Genomic DNA, 18,368 nt, shown 5'->3' with positions numbered 1-18,368 from the left:
CTATCCACCATGCTTCTGTTAGATAGTTAATTCTGCTTCTTTGTAATCAGAAGCTTAAAAGTGGTAGAAGAAATTTTGGCAAAATGAGAATCCTTCTTCATTCCAGGCACTGTGAAGTTAATTATGTCATTTAATCCTTATAAGACCCTTATGCAGTAGTTATGGTTATTTCTTCCATAATTCCAGAACCTAGTAGAGAAAATGAGCACACTTACCAATCAGGCAGGCCATGCTCAGAGTCTCTAGGACAAGTGATTTTCTCTGTGTAGTGGGGTGAGAGATTTCCCAGACTTCTTTGTACTGTTCCATATTTCTAAATTGTCTACAGTAAGAATGTATTAATATTACACTTATCAAAAATTTAATTAAATATTTTATAAAGAAAGGAAAATGAAAGTTATACATACCTATTATGGGACATCTGGAAAGTACAGAAATTTAGAAAGAAAAAAGTGCTCATTGCTTTAATGTAAATATAATCTTTATGAACTTTTTGGTCCCTTTTCTTCTAATCTTTTTATATGTATGTAATTGAACATTTTTATATAGTTGTAATAATTTCTTATTGTTTTCTCCTTAAAAAACTGAGATGCCAGTGCTCATATCTTGGTGAACTGTAAGAATGCCTCTTTCATTTTCACTTTGTCCTGGGCCTTCTTCCCTTGTCTTGAATTGCTGTCTCTGATACATGTGCATTGCCTTGAAAGCCCCACTTGGCTAACAGGTATCAATGTGACAAGCCAGAAAAAGAAAAAGAAAAGCTTATTACTTCTCCTCTTCTCGTTAACACACACATCATTAATAATACCCTCTATGTTTTTTTCATGGGTAGAGTGATTCAGTCTACACATTCATATATTCATTCATTCAACAAATATTTGTTCTAAATGCCAGCCATTTTACTCTTCAGTGAAGATGCAGAGATAGTAGAAGAATCCCTGCTCTTTAGGAGAACATAGATGCATAAATAAGAAAAAGAGCAGTGTGGTAAGTTATATGCAGAAATATCAACCAAGTTCTGTAAGAACACAGAGGAGAATCAGTTGGATTCTCCTAGAGATCCAAATGATTCTCCTAAAGAAATCAAGGAAAGCCTTTCATGGGTAAGAAAATGGAGCTCAGACAGATTTGGTCACATAGCTGGTTTGTGGTTGTGTTGGCATTAAAACCAGATCTCACTGCAAAACCCGTCCTCCTTCCAACAAACTGTCATGAAGAGGCACTCCGTTTTTGTTGTTTTGGAAGCTCTAGGTGTCTGTATTTGGCCAATTTCTGAGTCAGGGACCACAGCTGCCCCTTTTTTCTCTCCCCATTTCAAAATGCCACCAATTTCTGATTTGATCAAAGAGTAATGGAAGAGAAGTAAGGAAACCTGAGTTCTCTGAAAACCAGCTTTGCCACCATTTAACTAGGTGATCATGGGCACCTTATTCTGCTTTTCTAGGTATCTATTCCCCATTTGTAAAAGCGAGGAGATTGAAATAAATTTCTCTAAGCTTCTAATTTTTTATAAATAATATGTCGTTGAAATAAATCTCTCTAAGCTTCTAATTTTTTATAAATAACATGTCATGGTTTCCTTCTCCTTTTTAGCATATGTAGCATTTCCATACGATTGTAGGTTCCCAAGGACCTTGGGAAATCTTGACACACCATGGCTTAGGCAGAGGAGTAGATGGGAGTCAGGAGTGAGGGCTCTTGACTGCCTGGGTTTGAATCTCAGCTCTATAACTTACATGCTGTTTAATCTTGCATGTAAGAGTAACCTCATTGAGCCTCAGTTTTGTAATTTGTAAAATAGAAATAATAATAAAGGACTCACAGAGCTGATGGGAAGATGCAGGGAGCTTATGTGTCTAAACCACTGTGCACAGTGTCTGGCACGTGGTACTCAATAAATGTAGCTAATGATACTAATGGCTGTTTTACTAGTACTAATTTGGAGTCCTGAAGCAGTTTTAGAAGTCAGAATATCACAGTAGCTTCTTTTATTAATGATTCCCCTATAAAGGCACAAAGGAACCAATATCCATGCATAGAATATGGAATTTTAGTCATCTTTTTCCCCTTAGATGTTCAATTAAGGGTTGATAGGGGGTGGAGCACTGTTTACTGCTAAACTTTACTGAAGACCCAGAAAAGACTTCCGTTAGTTTGTATAACAAAGAGTGGATTATTCACTCTTCTCTTTGCTGTGTTCCCGGTGCTCAGGACAGGCTACAGCACAGCGTAGGCACTTTACAAATGTTTTTTGAATGAATAAATGATATCACACTTTATATTTAAGAACTGGGGGGAATAATAGCACTTGGCACATTGAGTTTTTTGGCTTTCAGAGCTTAGGCTGTGACATTTGCTGAGTTTGTTTCGAGGAGATTTGGGGGCATCCTGTGACAATCAAAGCAGAATTCTTCTGATACCACTGTTTGGCTTTCTGCTTTGATCAATAGACTTATTATTTGCCCTTGAAACCTCTGTGGTGCTAGGGATTCACAGACATTCCTCAGGATGATTTACACGGCAGTAAATAATCTGTGCTGTCCATTGCTTGCTTCATCAGTGTCTGCCCTGCTCATAAAATCCCGGAGGCTCAGTGGCCCCAAGGCTGGAGCACGGTGGACATGTTCACTCCAGTTACAGATGTTTGCACATAGAACATGTTGCTCACTTTGTCATAGTTGCTTTGTTGCTCTAATATGCATCCACAATTTGTCCTTAAGGGTTGACCTAACTATAGAAGTTATTTTCCATCTGACTTTATTATAGTTACTACCATTTATTTTTTTACCTCTGTTATATGCTAGGCACTACATATATTATCTCATCAAAACTTCAAAACCCCCTCTAGGTGATTGTACCCTTTCTGTAGAATTGGAATCTGAAGGGAACAAAGCGTATTCTCTGAAATCACGTAGTCCATGAGCAATGGGGCTTAGGTTGAACTCAAGTCCCTTTGGACACAAAGCCCTTAGCTACTACACCATGATATTTTCCTCATCTGAAGGGCTTTCTTCTCCTTCTACAAGTGTTTTGTGTTGAAGCTGGTAACCTTTTGCAAAGATTGGTAAGTTTCCCATACCATTCAGAGATGAATTTTAAGTTTCTTAACAGCATTGCAAATACATGAAATTTATAGTGACAAACATAGACAGATTACTTTCTTGTGATCCATCCATTTAGTAAATTTACAGTTCCCATTAATTTTAATCTGTCCTTATTACCTATTTTATATAATAAATATCTCTTAGTCATGACAGACTGAGTATAGATCACCTGAAGTAGGCTCGCTCTCAATAAGCAGAGTTGCAGCTAAAGATTTGTGAATTAATTGGGAAAATTGCAAATCAGGTAGTCAGTGAAATAATTCATTGTCACATCCAATCAATAAACTTTGTAAATCAACTCATTTAATTCAAAAAATGATCTATATAGATCAAGCAACCAATTAAACAATTAGCATACACTTTGCAATTAATTAATTTAAGCATCAATCATATAATTAAAACTCCAAATTTAAGCCACAGAATTTAGAATCCTACCTCCTTGTGAACTATTAGGTTCCTGCTTCTGAATGCTAGCAGATTTGCAGTTTCACAATTCAACTTTGGTGCAGGGTATTTTAAAGTGTTTAAGTTGATTTCAGTTTTACATTTTCTTTATGTTAGTATAGGTTCCCACCCTTTTTCAGCAAATTGACTTTTTTATTTCCCCCAAAGGAGAAGGAGTGTTAATTCTAAATTGGGCAAGGCTGGAATCTGGGAGTACTGACTGGACGTTCTGGGGAAGTGAGACAAGTCCAGAAGTAGCTGAGAAGGCTAGGTATCTGCGTCAGGATGAATTGCGTCATTTGCTTTTACTCTGTTAAGTGTCCTTGGTGTTTGGAATCAGATCCTGCCAAGTGAGCCTGACACTCTTCAGAGAGAGGAGAACTGTAAAGATTGTCTTGGTTACCTTGAGTTCTTCTTCTGATCTAGAGCATAGATATTTTCTTAATCCTGAACATAAATCAAAGGCCTCTGATTCCCTCCAAATAATTGTTTCCTCCTTTATAGTTTTGTCTCTCTTTTATGATATTTATTTTATTTACATTTATAAATATTATAGCTAATGTCGTGCTTACTTTTTCCCTTTGCTCTACTCTAAGCTTCCTTTGAGGGCTGATGCTCAATCTCATCTTTGATCAAAGGGGTTAAGTTCTGGGTCTTATCTATTAACAGGTGCTCAGTAAATATTTGTTGAAAGAATAGAGTAGTATAAATATTCTCCTTTCACATTGTTTTTCTCCCCCTTTGCGCTGCCATCTGTTTTCTCTTTGTCAAATGAAGTAGGGTTTGGGAGCTCTAACTGTGTCACCAGGCTTTGGGGTAAAAAACAGTAGTTTTTGGTAAAACAGTAGTTTTGGTAAAACAGTAGTTTTACCCAGTTTGCTGTACACCATATCTTCTGGTCTCTGCATCCCTCCCTCACCATGGTGTTCACTTACCTTTTTGTTTTTTCTTACAGTGACAATGTCAGTGCCTACTGCCTGCATATTGCCGAGGATGATGGGGAGGTTGACACAGATTTCCCCCCACTGGATTCCAACGAGCCCATTCATAAGTTTGGCTTCAGTACTTTGGCCTTGGTTGAAAAGTATTCATCTCCTGGTCTGACATCCAAAGAGTCGCTCTTTGTTCGAATGTAAGTATTGACTCTGTTACTTATCTCAGTATCTCACCTGTACCTTCTAGTATTTTGGATTTGATTTTGGCTTTGTTCATCAAATGAATGATATTTGGTATCTGGAGAGTCAACATGTAATGATTACTTTCAGAGAGATGTTGGGGGCAACATTTGCATTGTATTCTATGCCTCTGCACCTAGATGAAATGCAGACTGCTTTGCAGTAGCAAATTGTATTAGGTATATCTTGAATGTCATGTCTAGGAACCAGACCTCTGGAAATACTGGGGTACTTTGGGGCCTATGAAGGACAAATTTGGGGTTTCCCTCTTTCTCATTAAGGAATCCAAACTGAAAATGTGCATTGCAGCCACTTCTCTTTTGTGACTTAAAATACTTCTTTTTCTCTCCAACTTTGTTCAAATCAAACTTGATTTTTCTTCTTAGTTGCCTTCCATTAGACTGAGCAGAGGTTCTTAATCTTTCCTGTGCCTTTGGTAGTCTGGTAAAGCCTACAGAAGCCCTTCTCAGAAAAGTGTTTGTAAATGCAGAGAGTAAAATTCACTGGAGTATGAAAGAATTCCATTATATTTAAATAGTTATCAAATTATTAAACAAATTTGTGATATAGTAATATGTACTGGCTTTATTAATACATTAAATGACAAGATCCAGAGGCAGGTCTAACAGTAACTCCTGACGTCTCGTTTCAAAGTAGTGGTAAGTGGAAATGATATTTGAGAAATCTGCAACAATTGTAATGTACTGTGATGGTATCTGTGGTTTCTGTTCATGACAGAGTCACCAGTACTGCTCATATGACTGGTTTGTTGACCGCATTCATAATTCAAGGAGATGCTAAATATCAGTTAGAAGTTAGTTAAAATAAAAATGTAGTTTTTGTCCATTAACATCTGTAGAGCACCTGAGTCTTACACATATGTCCTGGTTGTTAGGGGAAAACCTGCAGCGTTTTCTCAGCTTAAGGTCTTCTAACAGAGGCCGTGACAGTCCCACTCCTGGCCATCTCCTGGGAGCAATAGCGATCCCTTTGGCACCCCCTGCTGTTAGTAACCAGCAAATTCACTGTCCAGAAGAGGGATTGCTTTAGAGGACTTTCCCCCATCTTTTAAAAACATATTGCCTTTGTTTCAGGTTTTTACTAAAAATAGGATTACGTTACCTATGATATATGAGTATTTTGGGTGTTTCTACCCTTGACCAAAGAAAGAAATCTGTGTGCCTGGGAGTGAGCCGGGGGTGGCTCCTCAAGCTTTATTATTGTCATTTCATCCCTACCCTGAAATCATGTTTGGTGTATATAACATCACGTATTTTCCTTCTTTTTACATTTCAGAGGCACTCAAACAACAACTTTAAAGAATATTAAAGTAATTTAAAAGTTTTCCAATGATTCCTCCATCCCAGTATAATTATTTTCATTTTTGTATAATCATTTCCACATGTATATATATTACAGTTTCAGTTCTAGCGTACATATTGTGTTATTTTTACTTAACATTATATTACAAATATTTTGATATCTGTTCTTAATTCCTACAATCTACATTTATTATGTAATGTCTCAGACCTTAGGTAAAAACCTGCAGCTGCTTTTCTAACAAACCGTTGATCAGCAAAAATAAAGGGGCTACAGAAACCCTCATGTTTATGCTGTTCCTTTTTGGACTTCATGCAAAGACAGTTCTGTGTAAATGTACAGTTGACTCTGATTTGGAAATCTGAAAATCAGTTCATCCTTGTTATAAAAAATTTTTTACAATTGTAATTATATTGATGTTCATATTATATAAGATAACTCATTTAATAAAGTAGTACTTTAATTTTTCAAAAAAATCTAGACAGAGACAGCCCCTGTTACAGAGCTTAGTGTCTAGTGGGGGGAGAGTTGTCAAACAGATCATTCAGATGTGATGAGCAATACAGCAGAAAAATGTACGGGATGAAATGGATGCCTGTCAGAGGGTGTTTAGATTGTTTCCTTGTTTTGGTTTTAACAGGTGATTCTATAATGATAGTCCTTATCTATATCCCTTTTATTTCTGTTGAATAACTTCCTTAGGATAATTCCCTGTGAATAGGATTATTGATCAGGGTAGAAACATCTTCAGATTCTCGCTTTGTATTGACATATATAGCCTTCTGAAGAGGTATCTATTACAATGCTACAAATAAAATTCATAAAACCATCTTTTCAGTCTTACCATTACAAGGTATCATTAGAAGTTTTTTCTTTTTACTTTAAAAGATGTATATAATGAAATGTCAGTAGTTTCTGCTTGAAATTCTATTGTTTATTAATAAATCACTAGAAGAATTGTTCTCATTAGCACATAATTTTTACTACATAAATATTAACATATGATCATAGCAGTCTTTTGATCTGAAAGTCCTTTTTCAAACAAGAGCTTTAAAATCAGTGATTTTCAATAGAATGAGGTTGGGGGTGGTTTGGGCATACCTTCCCAGGAGAAGCATCTAAGGCTACACAGTGTCTCACTGTGAACCCTACCTTCCAGAGAATGGGAAGAGAGAATGGGAAAACAAGTGCTTTAAACCTGATACTTTTTTTTTTTTCCTGAATTACTCCCATCCCTGCACTCTCACTCCCAAACACACACACCACAGTCAATCCTTTTTTTATTCTAAAGTCCAGGAGTTTATTCAATATGTCTGGAGTGTTTCTGAAAACACAAGGTCAAGTAAAATCTTTATATGTGAGCATTTAGAACAAATGTCAATACATTTTCTCTTTCTTCTTTTTCTCAGTTGTCTGATGAAATCGTACAAATTACTGACCATTTGCCCTGTGTATGTTTTTTTGGTTCAGCAACCTCCCATTCACCTTTCTGGTCTAAATTCTAAGTTAGAAAAATGTCTCCTGCAAATGCAGGACAGAGCAGACCTTTAGGAGTCTCCAGGGACATATCCAAAGTTTCAGAGAGTGAAGTGCCAGCAAAAGAAGTGAAACCATTGCTCCTTCTCTTCATTCCCTCCCTTTCCTCCTTGCATCTCTCTCCCAGTGGAGAATGGGCAGGAAGTGGCTGCATAGACACTGCACTGAGCCAGGAAGAAGGAGCTAGGTTTGACAATGGGAAGTGAATTAGTATTTACTAAAGGCCAACTATGTATATGTTATTTCATTTAATCTGAAAATAGCCCAGTTTTTATTATGACCATTTTAGAGACATGAAAACTGAGGCTGGGAAGTACTGCTGTCAGGCCTGGACTTAACCCCATGCCTAACTTCAAAGTCCATGTTTTTTCCAACACCCTGATGATGGTTGGGATGTGGGTAGGGGAATCAAGTATTGGTCTAGTCATTCAAGTGAATCCCACTGTCTTAAGGCCAAAGTTCAAGAGCATGGTGGCCCCTGGAGCCACTTCTTGGGTGCCGATTCTGACCTTGCCCTTACTAGTGTGTGTGAAATCTCAGATGAATTACTTGACTTTTCTACGGCTCAGTTAAATGAGGGTAGTAATAATACCTCTCTCATAGAGCTGTTGTGAGGATTGGATGCGTTAATATGTGCAAAGCACTTAGAACGGTGCCTAGCCTAAATAAGCATTATCTAAGTGTTTGCTGCAATTGTTGTTATTATTAATAAAAATCCTCTGAGGGCAAGAACTGGATCATTAGTGCCCCACAACACCCAGCATAGCTCCATTACTATGGTGGTAATGGAGTAAATAGAGAGATTGAGTAAAGGCTGAATTGGAATAACTTTTGCTGAACACGGACGGGGTGGACATTGGAGATCGGCAGACATCCTTTAAGACAGGGGTCCCCAACCCCTGGGCTGCGGACTGGTACCTGTCCGCGGCCTGTTAGGAACCAGGCTGCACAGCAGGAGGTGAGCAGCAGGCGAGTGAGCGAGCGAAGCTTCATCTGCCGCTCTCCATCGCTCACATTACCGCCTGAACCATCTTTGCATTACTGCCTAAACCATCCCTGCGCCTAGCACAGGGCTTCCTAGAGAAGGAATGAACAAATGAATCTTCAGGTGTCTGCGGGCTGCTCGGGGAGAAGGGGGCCCTTGGGCAAGCTTTCTGTCCCACCTTGCTTTCTGAGCCCACTTAACCTCTTCTACAGCCCTGTTTCTGCCTTTTGAATACCATGAAGCCCCAGGTTGCCTTCTGTTTTTCAGAGGCCCTCATACCGTTCAACCAGGAGTCTCCAATATACCATCTTTCCCTACTCCAAATGAGGCAGCACAGCCTTTGAACTTAGGCTAACCTGGGTTCAAGTTTCAGCTTCACTAGTGACTTGCTCCATGACTGTGGTCTCAGTTTCTTCATCTGTAAAATGAGGATGGTAATTACTACCTCATGGATTTGTTGTGAGGAATGTTCTTAAATGTAAGTAATGTACAGACCTCTTTTAAAGGAAAATTAATTCTCCTGAAACTTCAGTGTTTGCCCAAATTTGTTTTATTATAATGTTACTTAAACACATACAAATGTAAAATTCTAGCTATAAATTCCATGTCTTTATGCAATCCAAAAAAATTACAAATTAAATGCAAATAAAACTATAACATTAATAAAATAAAAATTAACAACTTTAATGCAACAGATGATGTTTTGCTGAAATTAAATCACTGATGTGGGGTTTAATGGATGTTAATTGTTTTACTTGTCAACTTGAATCTTCTGATTTTCATATGAAACATCAGACTATCATATTATTTGTCCTTTTAAACAATGAATGTATTTTTAGGTACTAGTCCATTATTTTAATGGGCCAATTGATTTATAGTGCACCCTCCACCCCAAATTTTAAATGTTTTTTAATTGGAAAAATAAAGAACATTTCTGCTAGGATGACCAGTTTATGCCAGTCCTACCCAGGATTTTCCCTGTTTTATTTTTTTTTATTTTTTGGCCACGCCGTGTAGCTTGCAGGGTCTCAGTTCCCCAGCCAGGTATTAAACCCGGGCCACGGCAGTGAAAGCCCAGAATCCTAACCACTAAGCCCGGAATCCCTTCCCCACCAGGGAACTGACTGTTTTAAAATAGAAAGTCCTAAGTCCAAGAGCACCCCACTCAGTCCCGGGTGAACCAGGATGTTGGGTCACCTTACTTTCTGCTGTTGTCAGTTGGTTCTGTTCATAGATGGGCTCTCTGCCTCATTTGTCCTGTGCACAGTGTGACTTGCATACTGCAGGGGATGAATTCTTCAGAGATCAGCAAGTCTGTTCCATAAAGAACCTTGTGTACACTTCTCCTGCCACTTTTCCTCATTCAACAAACTGTTTTGGCATGTAGCTTGCACTGATGCCATTTGGCTTTTCTAAGTCTATTACTGATGTTAAATAACCAACTGCTAGGATACTCAACCCCCCAAATTTCACCAGCTCATCCCACATGTTGGCAAACTTTTTCTATAAAGGACAAGATAGTTAGTATTTTAGGCTTGCAGGCCATACAGTCTCTGTGAGTCAACTCTGCCATCATAGTGCAAAAGTAGCCATAGAAAATACATAAATGAATGGACATGGGCTAGATTGGTTGACCCTGGCTTTATTATATGTTTATTTCTTGTTCACATCTGTCTAATGAAGGTCAAGTGGCTCTCCTGGGTATTTCTCCTCCAGGCAGTGACTCAGGGCTCCCCCCAGCTGGATGGAGAATGAGGAACATGGAAGACTGGGAATGGTCTATATCCATATCTATCTATCTATTGCTTATATAAGTCACTATATATACATCTATTTATCTATCTATATAAAATTTTGCTTTTCAGTGAAAATCATATGTACATGATTTTCATTGAACTAAAAGCAAAATTTTTAAATTCTGAAACTCAAGAGAGCCTGTGAATGCATCTTTTGACCCTAGGGGGGGTCCATGAACCTCAGGTAGGAAATGCTGCTATGAGAAAATTAGCTCAGACCCTAGTGTGTAGGAAGTGTTATGTAGTTGCTATTTGTTATTTTTATCAGAGATTTATCAGCCTGAATAATTCATACTAAGTTGTATATGGGGTTTAACTTTTCTTTGGATTATTTTTTATTGCACAATTAATACATGTCCGTTATATTGGGTTGGCCCAAAAGTTCGTTTGGGTTTTCCGTAAGATGTTAACGGAAAACAGAATAGAAAAATTAGAAAATCTGTTTCTTCATATAAAAGAAAATTTCAAATTTCTCTTTGTTCCATCATGCAGAGATAATGACGTATTATATTATATAATGACTTACATTTAAAAACAGGAGCTAGTTAACTTAAATGAATCCCTAATTGGAAAAGTGTTTTGTGGAAAAGAGTGTGGAGCTGGATACCTTTTGATGTTCTTACTGAGTTGGGGCTAGGCTGGTTTTGCCCTCCCAGGCCCTTGGGCCCCAGGAAACCCCTGGAAATAGAGTTGTCCTTAGGGGAAGGAGAATGGATTACTCTAACAAAGTACAAATTAGGAGCCTGTTAGTGGACACGGCCTCCTTTACCAGATCAGCAAGCGGATTTCTAAGGTATCCATTGTTCTTGATTGATTTTGGACAGAGCAAACGTGTATGTAAACAGGAGTACCTAACTTGCTGACTGCTAGTAGCTACTCTGAGCCTAAGCATTGAAGTTGTTTGGCTGTCAGGAGTGTGGGAGGGGAGAAGCAGGGGACAGAGAGGTACGGGAGGGTGGCCCCTAATACTAGTTAAGAGCTGGATCTCAGCTGGTTTTCAGCATCTGAAGAAGTGCTCCTTGCCAACAATGACCACGCCAAGGCCTTTAGACATAGTAGGACAAGGGAAAATGAAAATGAGATCTTGGAGTGGACAGGAGAGGAACTTGCATTGTCCATCTCTTCCCATCCCCCAGCATGGGCTAATTCAATCAGAATTTGTGAAACTGAGTTGACTTTAAAAATGGCAATGACAAAAGCAGCTGGGGTGGTGTCATTGCGTTACATGTGTTGACATTAATGTTTCACACTGGGATCCTACTCTGGGGTGGGGAAGAAGGGGTTTAAGGGAAGAAAAGTCAAAAACAGTAAAACGGACAGAATCTTCCTAGATCAGAAGTCAGTTAATTAAATTGCCCTCCTATATATGTGTTTTACTTAAAATGTTTAATATGTCAGGTGGATATGGGAAAGGAATCATTTTAACCAAGAGCTGCAGAGCAAATAGAATCCAGTTAGGATTTTGCTACTTAGGAAATGGACCACTGGGTAGACGTTGGAGGATCTTGTACCAGAAGCTGGGCTGCCTCAGTCAGTGTGGCCCAGAGGGCTCCCAGAGACTGCTGTGGCTTCTCTTGGCTCTGCATAAAGGGAAAGGTTAGCTGCTTTTTTAGGAGGCATGCCCTAGATTCATTGCTCTTTCCTGTATGAGGGCCTTTCAAAAAAGGGTCTCAGTGGTTTTAGTATACATTCTTGATGAGATCTCCACAATACACCCTAAGTGACCAGACCTTATGAAAAGATATCATTAGTTTGAAAACTCACGTACTCTTAATGTGATACTGCCTTAATGGTCTTGAGAGGAGGTAGTGGGGGTGAGGGGAAGAAATGAGTGTTTTTGCACACTCAGTTTGGTGCCCCTAGTAGCCATTATCTCATTTATTCCTTATAAGCAACTTATCTTTATAATATATAAGCTGAGGATCAGAGACAGGTAGTTATTTATCCGAGGTCGTGCAGTTTGGTAAGGGGCAGAGCTAAAATAGGGCAAGGAATAAAAAAAGATGCCTGTGCTCTTTGTAACCAGGCCTGACAATATGGCTATAAATTATCCTAGTTATTTATTGTTCGCTTGAGTCATAGAGGACCAACTGTGTGTTGTTTCTTTTCATTCTGTTGTATTAGCAAACATTTTCATTGTCCAGATTGTCCTCGTGTATGGAAGTGTAACATATGCAGCCTGTTTAATTTTGTATTTGTAAATCTGACTTGATTTCCTTTTTGGCAACAGCTACTGTCTAGAGAAAAGAAAAGAAAAGATTTTTCTTTGTGTCTGTTTAAAGTGACAGAAATATTGGAGTAAGTAATAAAGATGGAAAGCATTAATTACATACTTCTAAGAATTTAAAGGTCAGACAAGCTAAATATGTATGTTTTGCTCACTGGAATGTCTGTCTGTTGAAATTGTGCCAGGATAACTTTGTTCCTACAATAAAAGCACATATTTTAGATAGCCATCAACTTACTTTGGTATCCAAAAATTATACCAGATTGTTGCTTTAGTTGCTATATATCTTAAAAGTTTGGGACTCACATTTCTTATGTTAATGTGATTTGTTTCATGATCCACCCCCTTTGGCCATGTTTAGTTACTATGTCTCATTTTGATTTCCTCTGTTCTCCCCTCAGCTTGTGTTGGAGTCTGTCAGCTACTGCTATGTACATGTCAGGCTAGTGACTTGTAATGTTTATTAATACAACGTCAGTCTTGCTGTTGAAAAAACCGTGACGCTTCTCAGAAGGGTGCGATAGAACGAAGCGTTTGATTTCCAGATCCTGTCTGCACTGTGTGGTGAATACATTCTCAGATGTTATGCAGTTCACTGACCTGACAGTTGTGGAACCCCGCCTGGGACTCCACTTCAGCAGGACATATTTGAACAGAAACAGTTTGCAAAACTTTACACACTTAAACTCCTGCCAAGGCAAACTGTTAGCCACTTGAGTTTGTTATAAATACCCAGTGGCAGTGGTTGGAGGTAGCCCACGGTGTGTTTTATATTCTGAACTGAATGTGAGTGTCTTTGCGGTTATATAGAGTAGTAAATAATTGAGTTTGATTAGGGAGAGGGACCTCATTATCCCCCACCTGTGCCCAGCTGGAAGGGGAGGGTCGAAATGAAGCCATTAGCTGTCTCTCTTACTGGCATCTCAAAGAGCTCAAATACATCTGTGTCTTATTTTCTTTTCTGGCACAATCAGTCGAGCAAGCTAAGCAGGCATGACCGGATTTGGCAAGTCCCAAGGACTCTGGCAAAGATACACAAGGAGAAGGCGGAGGGCAGTCATTTTGGCTTCTCACTGCCCATTAGTCTAGTGAGTTATGTTTTTGGAAAATGTCTGTTTTGAAAAAGAGTACTTTGTCCAATGTCAAATATCACATACTCACACAATACGCTTTGATCTTTAAAAAAAAATTTTTGTCAGTGCAAGGGGAAACAAAATGTGGCATTCCCACTAGTGTAAACTCTCTTTATGGATAAAGAAATACCCAAAGGACTTCCTTTAAAGCAGGCATGCTGCAGTTATTATAAGGCTTTCTCTTGCTCGTATATTTTCATTTTCTATCTTGAAATGCTCGAAAATGAACATGCATGGAATTGGGACCAGAGCAGGCTGGGAACCAAAGGAGTACGTCTTCATCACGATTTTGAACTGGTCAGGACTGGAGGAGGGAGTGCTACTCTTGGCAGCCTTTTCCCACTTTCACAAACTGATACTGTGGCTCAGGGAACCAGGACGTTTTCCAAGGGCTTTTAAAAAGCAGTCTTGTAGGTCATATGGTTAGTCTAAGAGCTGGGACATTTATAATCAAACTGAATTTGTTACAGTGGGAGTTGACCTTTTCCATAGATTGGTCAGTGGTTCCAATCTGGAAGATATGCTCTCTGGAAATCTCTTCTTCCCCTTAGTCCCCCCAAACTCCCTTGGCCATAGGGAGGTTTAAAACACAGGCTTTGGAGTCTGGCTGACCTGGGTTCAAGTTCTGGTTCCTCCACTTCTTAGCTGCGTAATTCCAGGTATGTGTCTCAACCTTGCCAAACCTCAATTTCCTCCATTATAAAATGGGACTGATGATAACACCTACCTTTTCTGGAAGGATTAAATGAACAAAGTAAGTGCTCAGTAAATGTTGACTGAAGTCATTTTCTCGTCATTATATATCACTTCTTTGTATGAAGAAAAGCTGATAGTTATTATCTATTGCTTATTAAGCATTTATTTTATGACAGGTATTATGTTAATTATTTTAGAAGTATTTAGCCCTGACAGCAATCTTACAGTCTAAGAATTAGCCTCATTTTGTAGATGAGGAAACTAGAAGTTAGAGAGATTATATCATTTACCCAAGGAAGGCAGAGCTGGGACTCCAAAGCAGGCTCTATTCTAGAACTTGCTGTGCTCTGCTGCCTTCTGGTGTTGCCACCATTTTTTCATGATACAGAGCTAAATGACAACTATGTTTTGAGACCTCTCCACTAAGAAGCTTCTCTGATCCCCCTCACCCTCACCGGCTGGGTTAAGTGCCCCTATGTTTTGGCAGCACTCTGAGCTTGCCTTCATCTTTGTGCTTATCATGCAGAACTATAATTCTTTGTTTGCTTCTTTGTCTTTCTCTCCCACTGGACTGTGCTACTTGGATTAGGGACTGTATTGTTGATTTCTGAATCCAAAATAGGATCTTTAATAGATGAGTGACCTCAGGTAAATTCCCTAATGTTTCCAGCCTCAGTTTTTGCAAAATGGATATAATTTATTAGTGCCTATTTTAGGGTAGAATGAGTTAATGCAGATTTAAAAGGCTTAACACAGCACTTGGCACATACTAAGTGCTTAGTAGGTAGTAGATGCTACTATTATTGTTGTAATTGTTGAATAATAACATCTTGTACTCTGCAGAAGCAGACACTTAATAAATCTCACTGGATTTCTCTGCATTATCACCTTGAGTTTTGACTTCCACTATCCCCACCCAAAGCTGAGTTAAGCCGAGGTGGAACGTACCTACTTCTCTGGTTTACTCTCTCAAAAAGGAAAACCTTAAAACCGGAGCCCAGGGTGCCCTGCTTTGAGCTTCAGGGGGGGTTTGATGCCTGGGCCAGGGGCTGCTTACTGATAGTGTCCCACTGCTGCCACCATGCCCAGCCAATTGCACATTTTCATGGCCCTGTGTTATCAATTATGAGCAATGAAGGTTGAGATCCATTCCCCCAAATAAGCAATATCTCCTGGGGGTTTTGGGGAAATGGGCTGAATGGGGCCTCTTCTCTTGGGGTGATGACTTGGGACAAGGGGAACACAAGAGAAGGAACATCGTAAACCCCTTTTACTGTTTGCCAGCCTTAGTTCCAGGTGCTTGACATTCATTGTCTATTTTATCCTCCTGGCAATTCTGTAGGGACATGGCCTCCTCATTTCGTGGACGCAGCTGAGGTTCCCACATTTTAAGACAACATTTTGGTTAGCCATGGAGCCAGGATTTGAACCAAAAGGTATTTAACTCCCAGCCCATGTGTCTTCCTCTACAATATGTTGCCTTCCAACTTGGGTTCTGATTCCAGCTCTGCCCCTATAAATAGAATCCAAGCTTCTCAGATAAAGACCTGTGCCCCTACTTCTCTCTCTGTCCACCGCCGCCTCTAGTTCAGTGCTTAGTGTAGAAATGCTCATTGTGTTAGGTTAATGCTGGTATAAAAACTTCCCTCTGGTAACTGAGTGGCTTTGCACTGGGACAGAGCTGAATTCCTCAAGTGAGTAATCTCTTTTTAAAATGCCCATACGTTTTCCAGTGTTTACGAGACTTGACAGGACCTAACTTGGAATTGACTGAAGCACTCCTGGCAGCGTTTAGTCAGCTCCCTGAGGTGGCGCGTCATCCTGGACCCAGCACGGGCAACGCAAGGAGCTGTGGAAGGGCGGCTGCTTCTGCTCAGTGCCCCTAGAATGCCCTGCACTGGCAGAAAAGAAGCTGTCTGTCCACGAGGGGAGCTGGAGGAGGAGCAGTTTCCTAGCTGAGAGTGGGTTTGCAGCCCACCTGTCTGTCCATCCATCTGCCTGTCTGTCCAAGGGCTGGTCATCCCCAGCGCAGGTCACAACCCAGAGACTGAAATGCAGTGCCATGAAGAAGGGAAGCAGGGCTAGCACCCTCCCCGCCTGCTGCCCCGGGTCCGCCAAGATCATCGTCTCCTCAGTCTCAGACCCAGTGCCCAACATTAAATAGAAGTGCCTTTACAGGATGTATTTCCGTAGACATTTTAGAAAGCCCATAAAAAATCCTGGATATGAAGAAATGAGGCATAAAACCCAGACTGTTTGGAAGTCAAGCTGAAAATTGTGGTAGCAAGTCTCCGTATCCATTTATTAAATGGGAGCGTAACTTAACAGTTGCACCTACATGGATTCTGAGAACCACTTAGATCCTGTACTCTTGTGTTTTAGAAACATTAAGTGCCGTAGGCTTGGGACAAGATCCAAGGTTGGCGTTCGTCTGGAGGGAGAGGAGTGAGTGGAGTGCGAGGCTGACCTGAGGAAACTTTCATTAGGTCTGGCTGAGGGCGCAGGACGTAGGTCACAACCTCTTTCTCCTTTAAATGTACACGTTTTCACCAAAACGGAGCCCCCGAGTGAGATCCCGCACACCCGCGAAGGCACATTCCGAGTGCCGAGCATGCCCCTTCCCTTCACTGTTGTTTTCATTTTCCTCTCATGAACCTTGCTACCCTGGCTTCAGCACAGAGGCTGTAAAGGAAGATGGAGAGCCGAGTTACCTCAGAATGATCACTATCGTTAACATTCACGGGTGGTTCACTTATCATTCCTGACTGCACAGACATGGCAGCCGCTCGGAAGCGTCTGCAGGTGTAGCATGGTGATACATATTACATTGTGCCACGATGGATTTATGTATTCTGTAACAAAAGAAAAGTGTAATGAAAAAATACAGAAGGTAATCCTTTATTCCTCTACCACACAGTTTATCAGTAATGCCTGTGGATGATAAGTGCCAGGGATTTCCTCCGCATGCTTTAACCTTGTCACCCAGGTACGTTTTGGTAAAATGACAGAAAAATACAGACTAGGGATTTTCCTCTGTTCAAAAATCTTTTAAAAGGACACTTTTAATTTATGGAAGTTAGTCCAAACACACGGCTTCCTTTTGAGCTTTTAGTCTGTCTTCGCTGAAAAGATAAATGTATTGGTTGGAAATAACGCTATCAGCCAGCAGCAGATTAGGAGAGAATGTAAGCAATTTATAAGCAGACTCAAATCTAAAATAGTTCAGGTGGAACCCGGACAGATGGAAGTTTGGGAGATCTAGCCCAATACTAGCTTGCGAGTACCCAAGAACTGGTGTTCCTTTTAGGTCCTACTCATCCATCGCCCAGCATATTGTCACAGATGGAGCGCATACTGACTTCCGAGGAGAAAGCAGGGGAAGGCAAGTCTGAACGCGAATGATTGGCATTTGTTCCAAACACACACTGGCCTAGTGCCAGAGCAAATACCCGCAAGTTTATAAATGCACAAGGCACTTTACATTTCAGAACTCTTGCCAGAGCATCACTTACTACCTCGCTCCCTAAATATAGTTTTAAAAAAAGAGCTATTTCTTATTTTGCTTTGATCAGTAAAATAAACTTTTAAAGATTGTTCTGGGATGGGGTCCAGCTTCTGAGGTAAAGAACGGCCGGGGCTCAGGCATGATTCAGTAACAGAGTGTTCAGTAAGATTAGCTTGACAGTTCTCAGGCCTGCTGTTCGAGAGCAAAACTTGACCGACTTAAAATGGATGATCGTGCTGGCTAGAGCAGCATCGGCTTTTGCCTTTTAACAAATGGAATGTCAAGGATTAAACAGCAAGCCGTATGGAGAGGAGGGGGTGTGGAGATGTCTTTGTATTAGGGAAGCAAATTGGGTCCTTGGTTTTGAGATCGGCCCCCAGCCCCCTTGGAAAGCCAGCCACCTGGTTGGGTCCAAACTAGGTTTAAGGCCCCTTCCCAGCCTGTCCT

At 40.2% G+C, this 18,368-nt stretch overlaps 1 protein-coding gene across 10 annotated transcripts in view; it reads left to right on the top strand.

Annotated features, from left to right (window-relative positions):
- Nucleotides 1-18,368, top strand: part of MAPKAP1 (MAPK associated protein 1) — a 237,572-nt gene that overhangs the window by 123,424 nt on the left and 95,780 nt on the right. For 6 of the 10 annotated variants that reach the window (XM_036855298.1, XM_036855302.1, XM_036855294.1 and 3 more), the window contains 2 exons: nucleotides 4,504-4,680; nucleotides 17,724-17,798. In XM_036855298.1, the coding sequence (XP_036711193.1) occupies nucleotides 4,504-4,680; nucleotides 17,724-17,798 (252 nt within the window). Of the gene's footprint in view, nucleotides 1-4,503; nucleotides 4,681-17,333; nucleotides 17,403-17,723; nucleotides 17,799-18,368 lie in introns of all 10 variants that reach the window. The other 4 variants (XM_036855301.1, XM_036855304.1, XM_036855300.1 and 1 more) reach the window with 2 other exon arrangements.

This window comes from Balaenoptera musculus, chromosome 6, assembly GCF_009873245.2.
Source record: "Balaenoptera musculus isolate JJ_BM4_2016_0621 chromosome 6, mBalMus1.pri.v3, whole genome shotgun sequence".
Classification (NCBI taxonomy): domain Eukaryota; kingdom Metazoa; phylum Chordata; class Mammalia; order Artiodactyla; family Balaenopteridae; genus Balaenoptera; species Balaenoptera musculus.
This window is presented reverse-complemented; position numbering and strand designations above follow the sequence as displayed.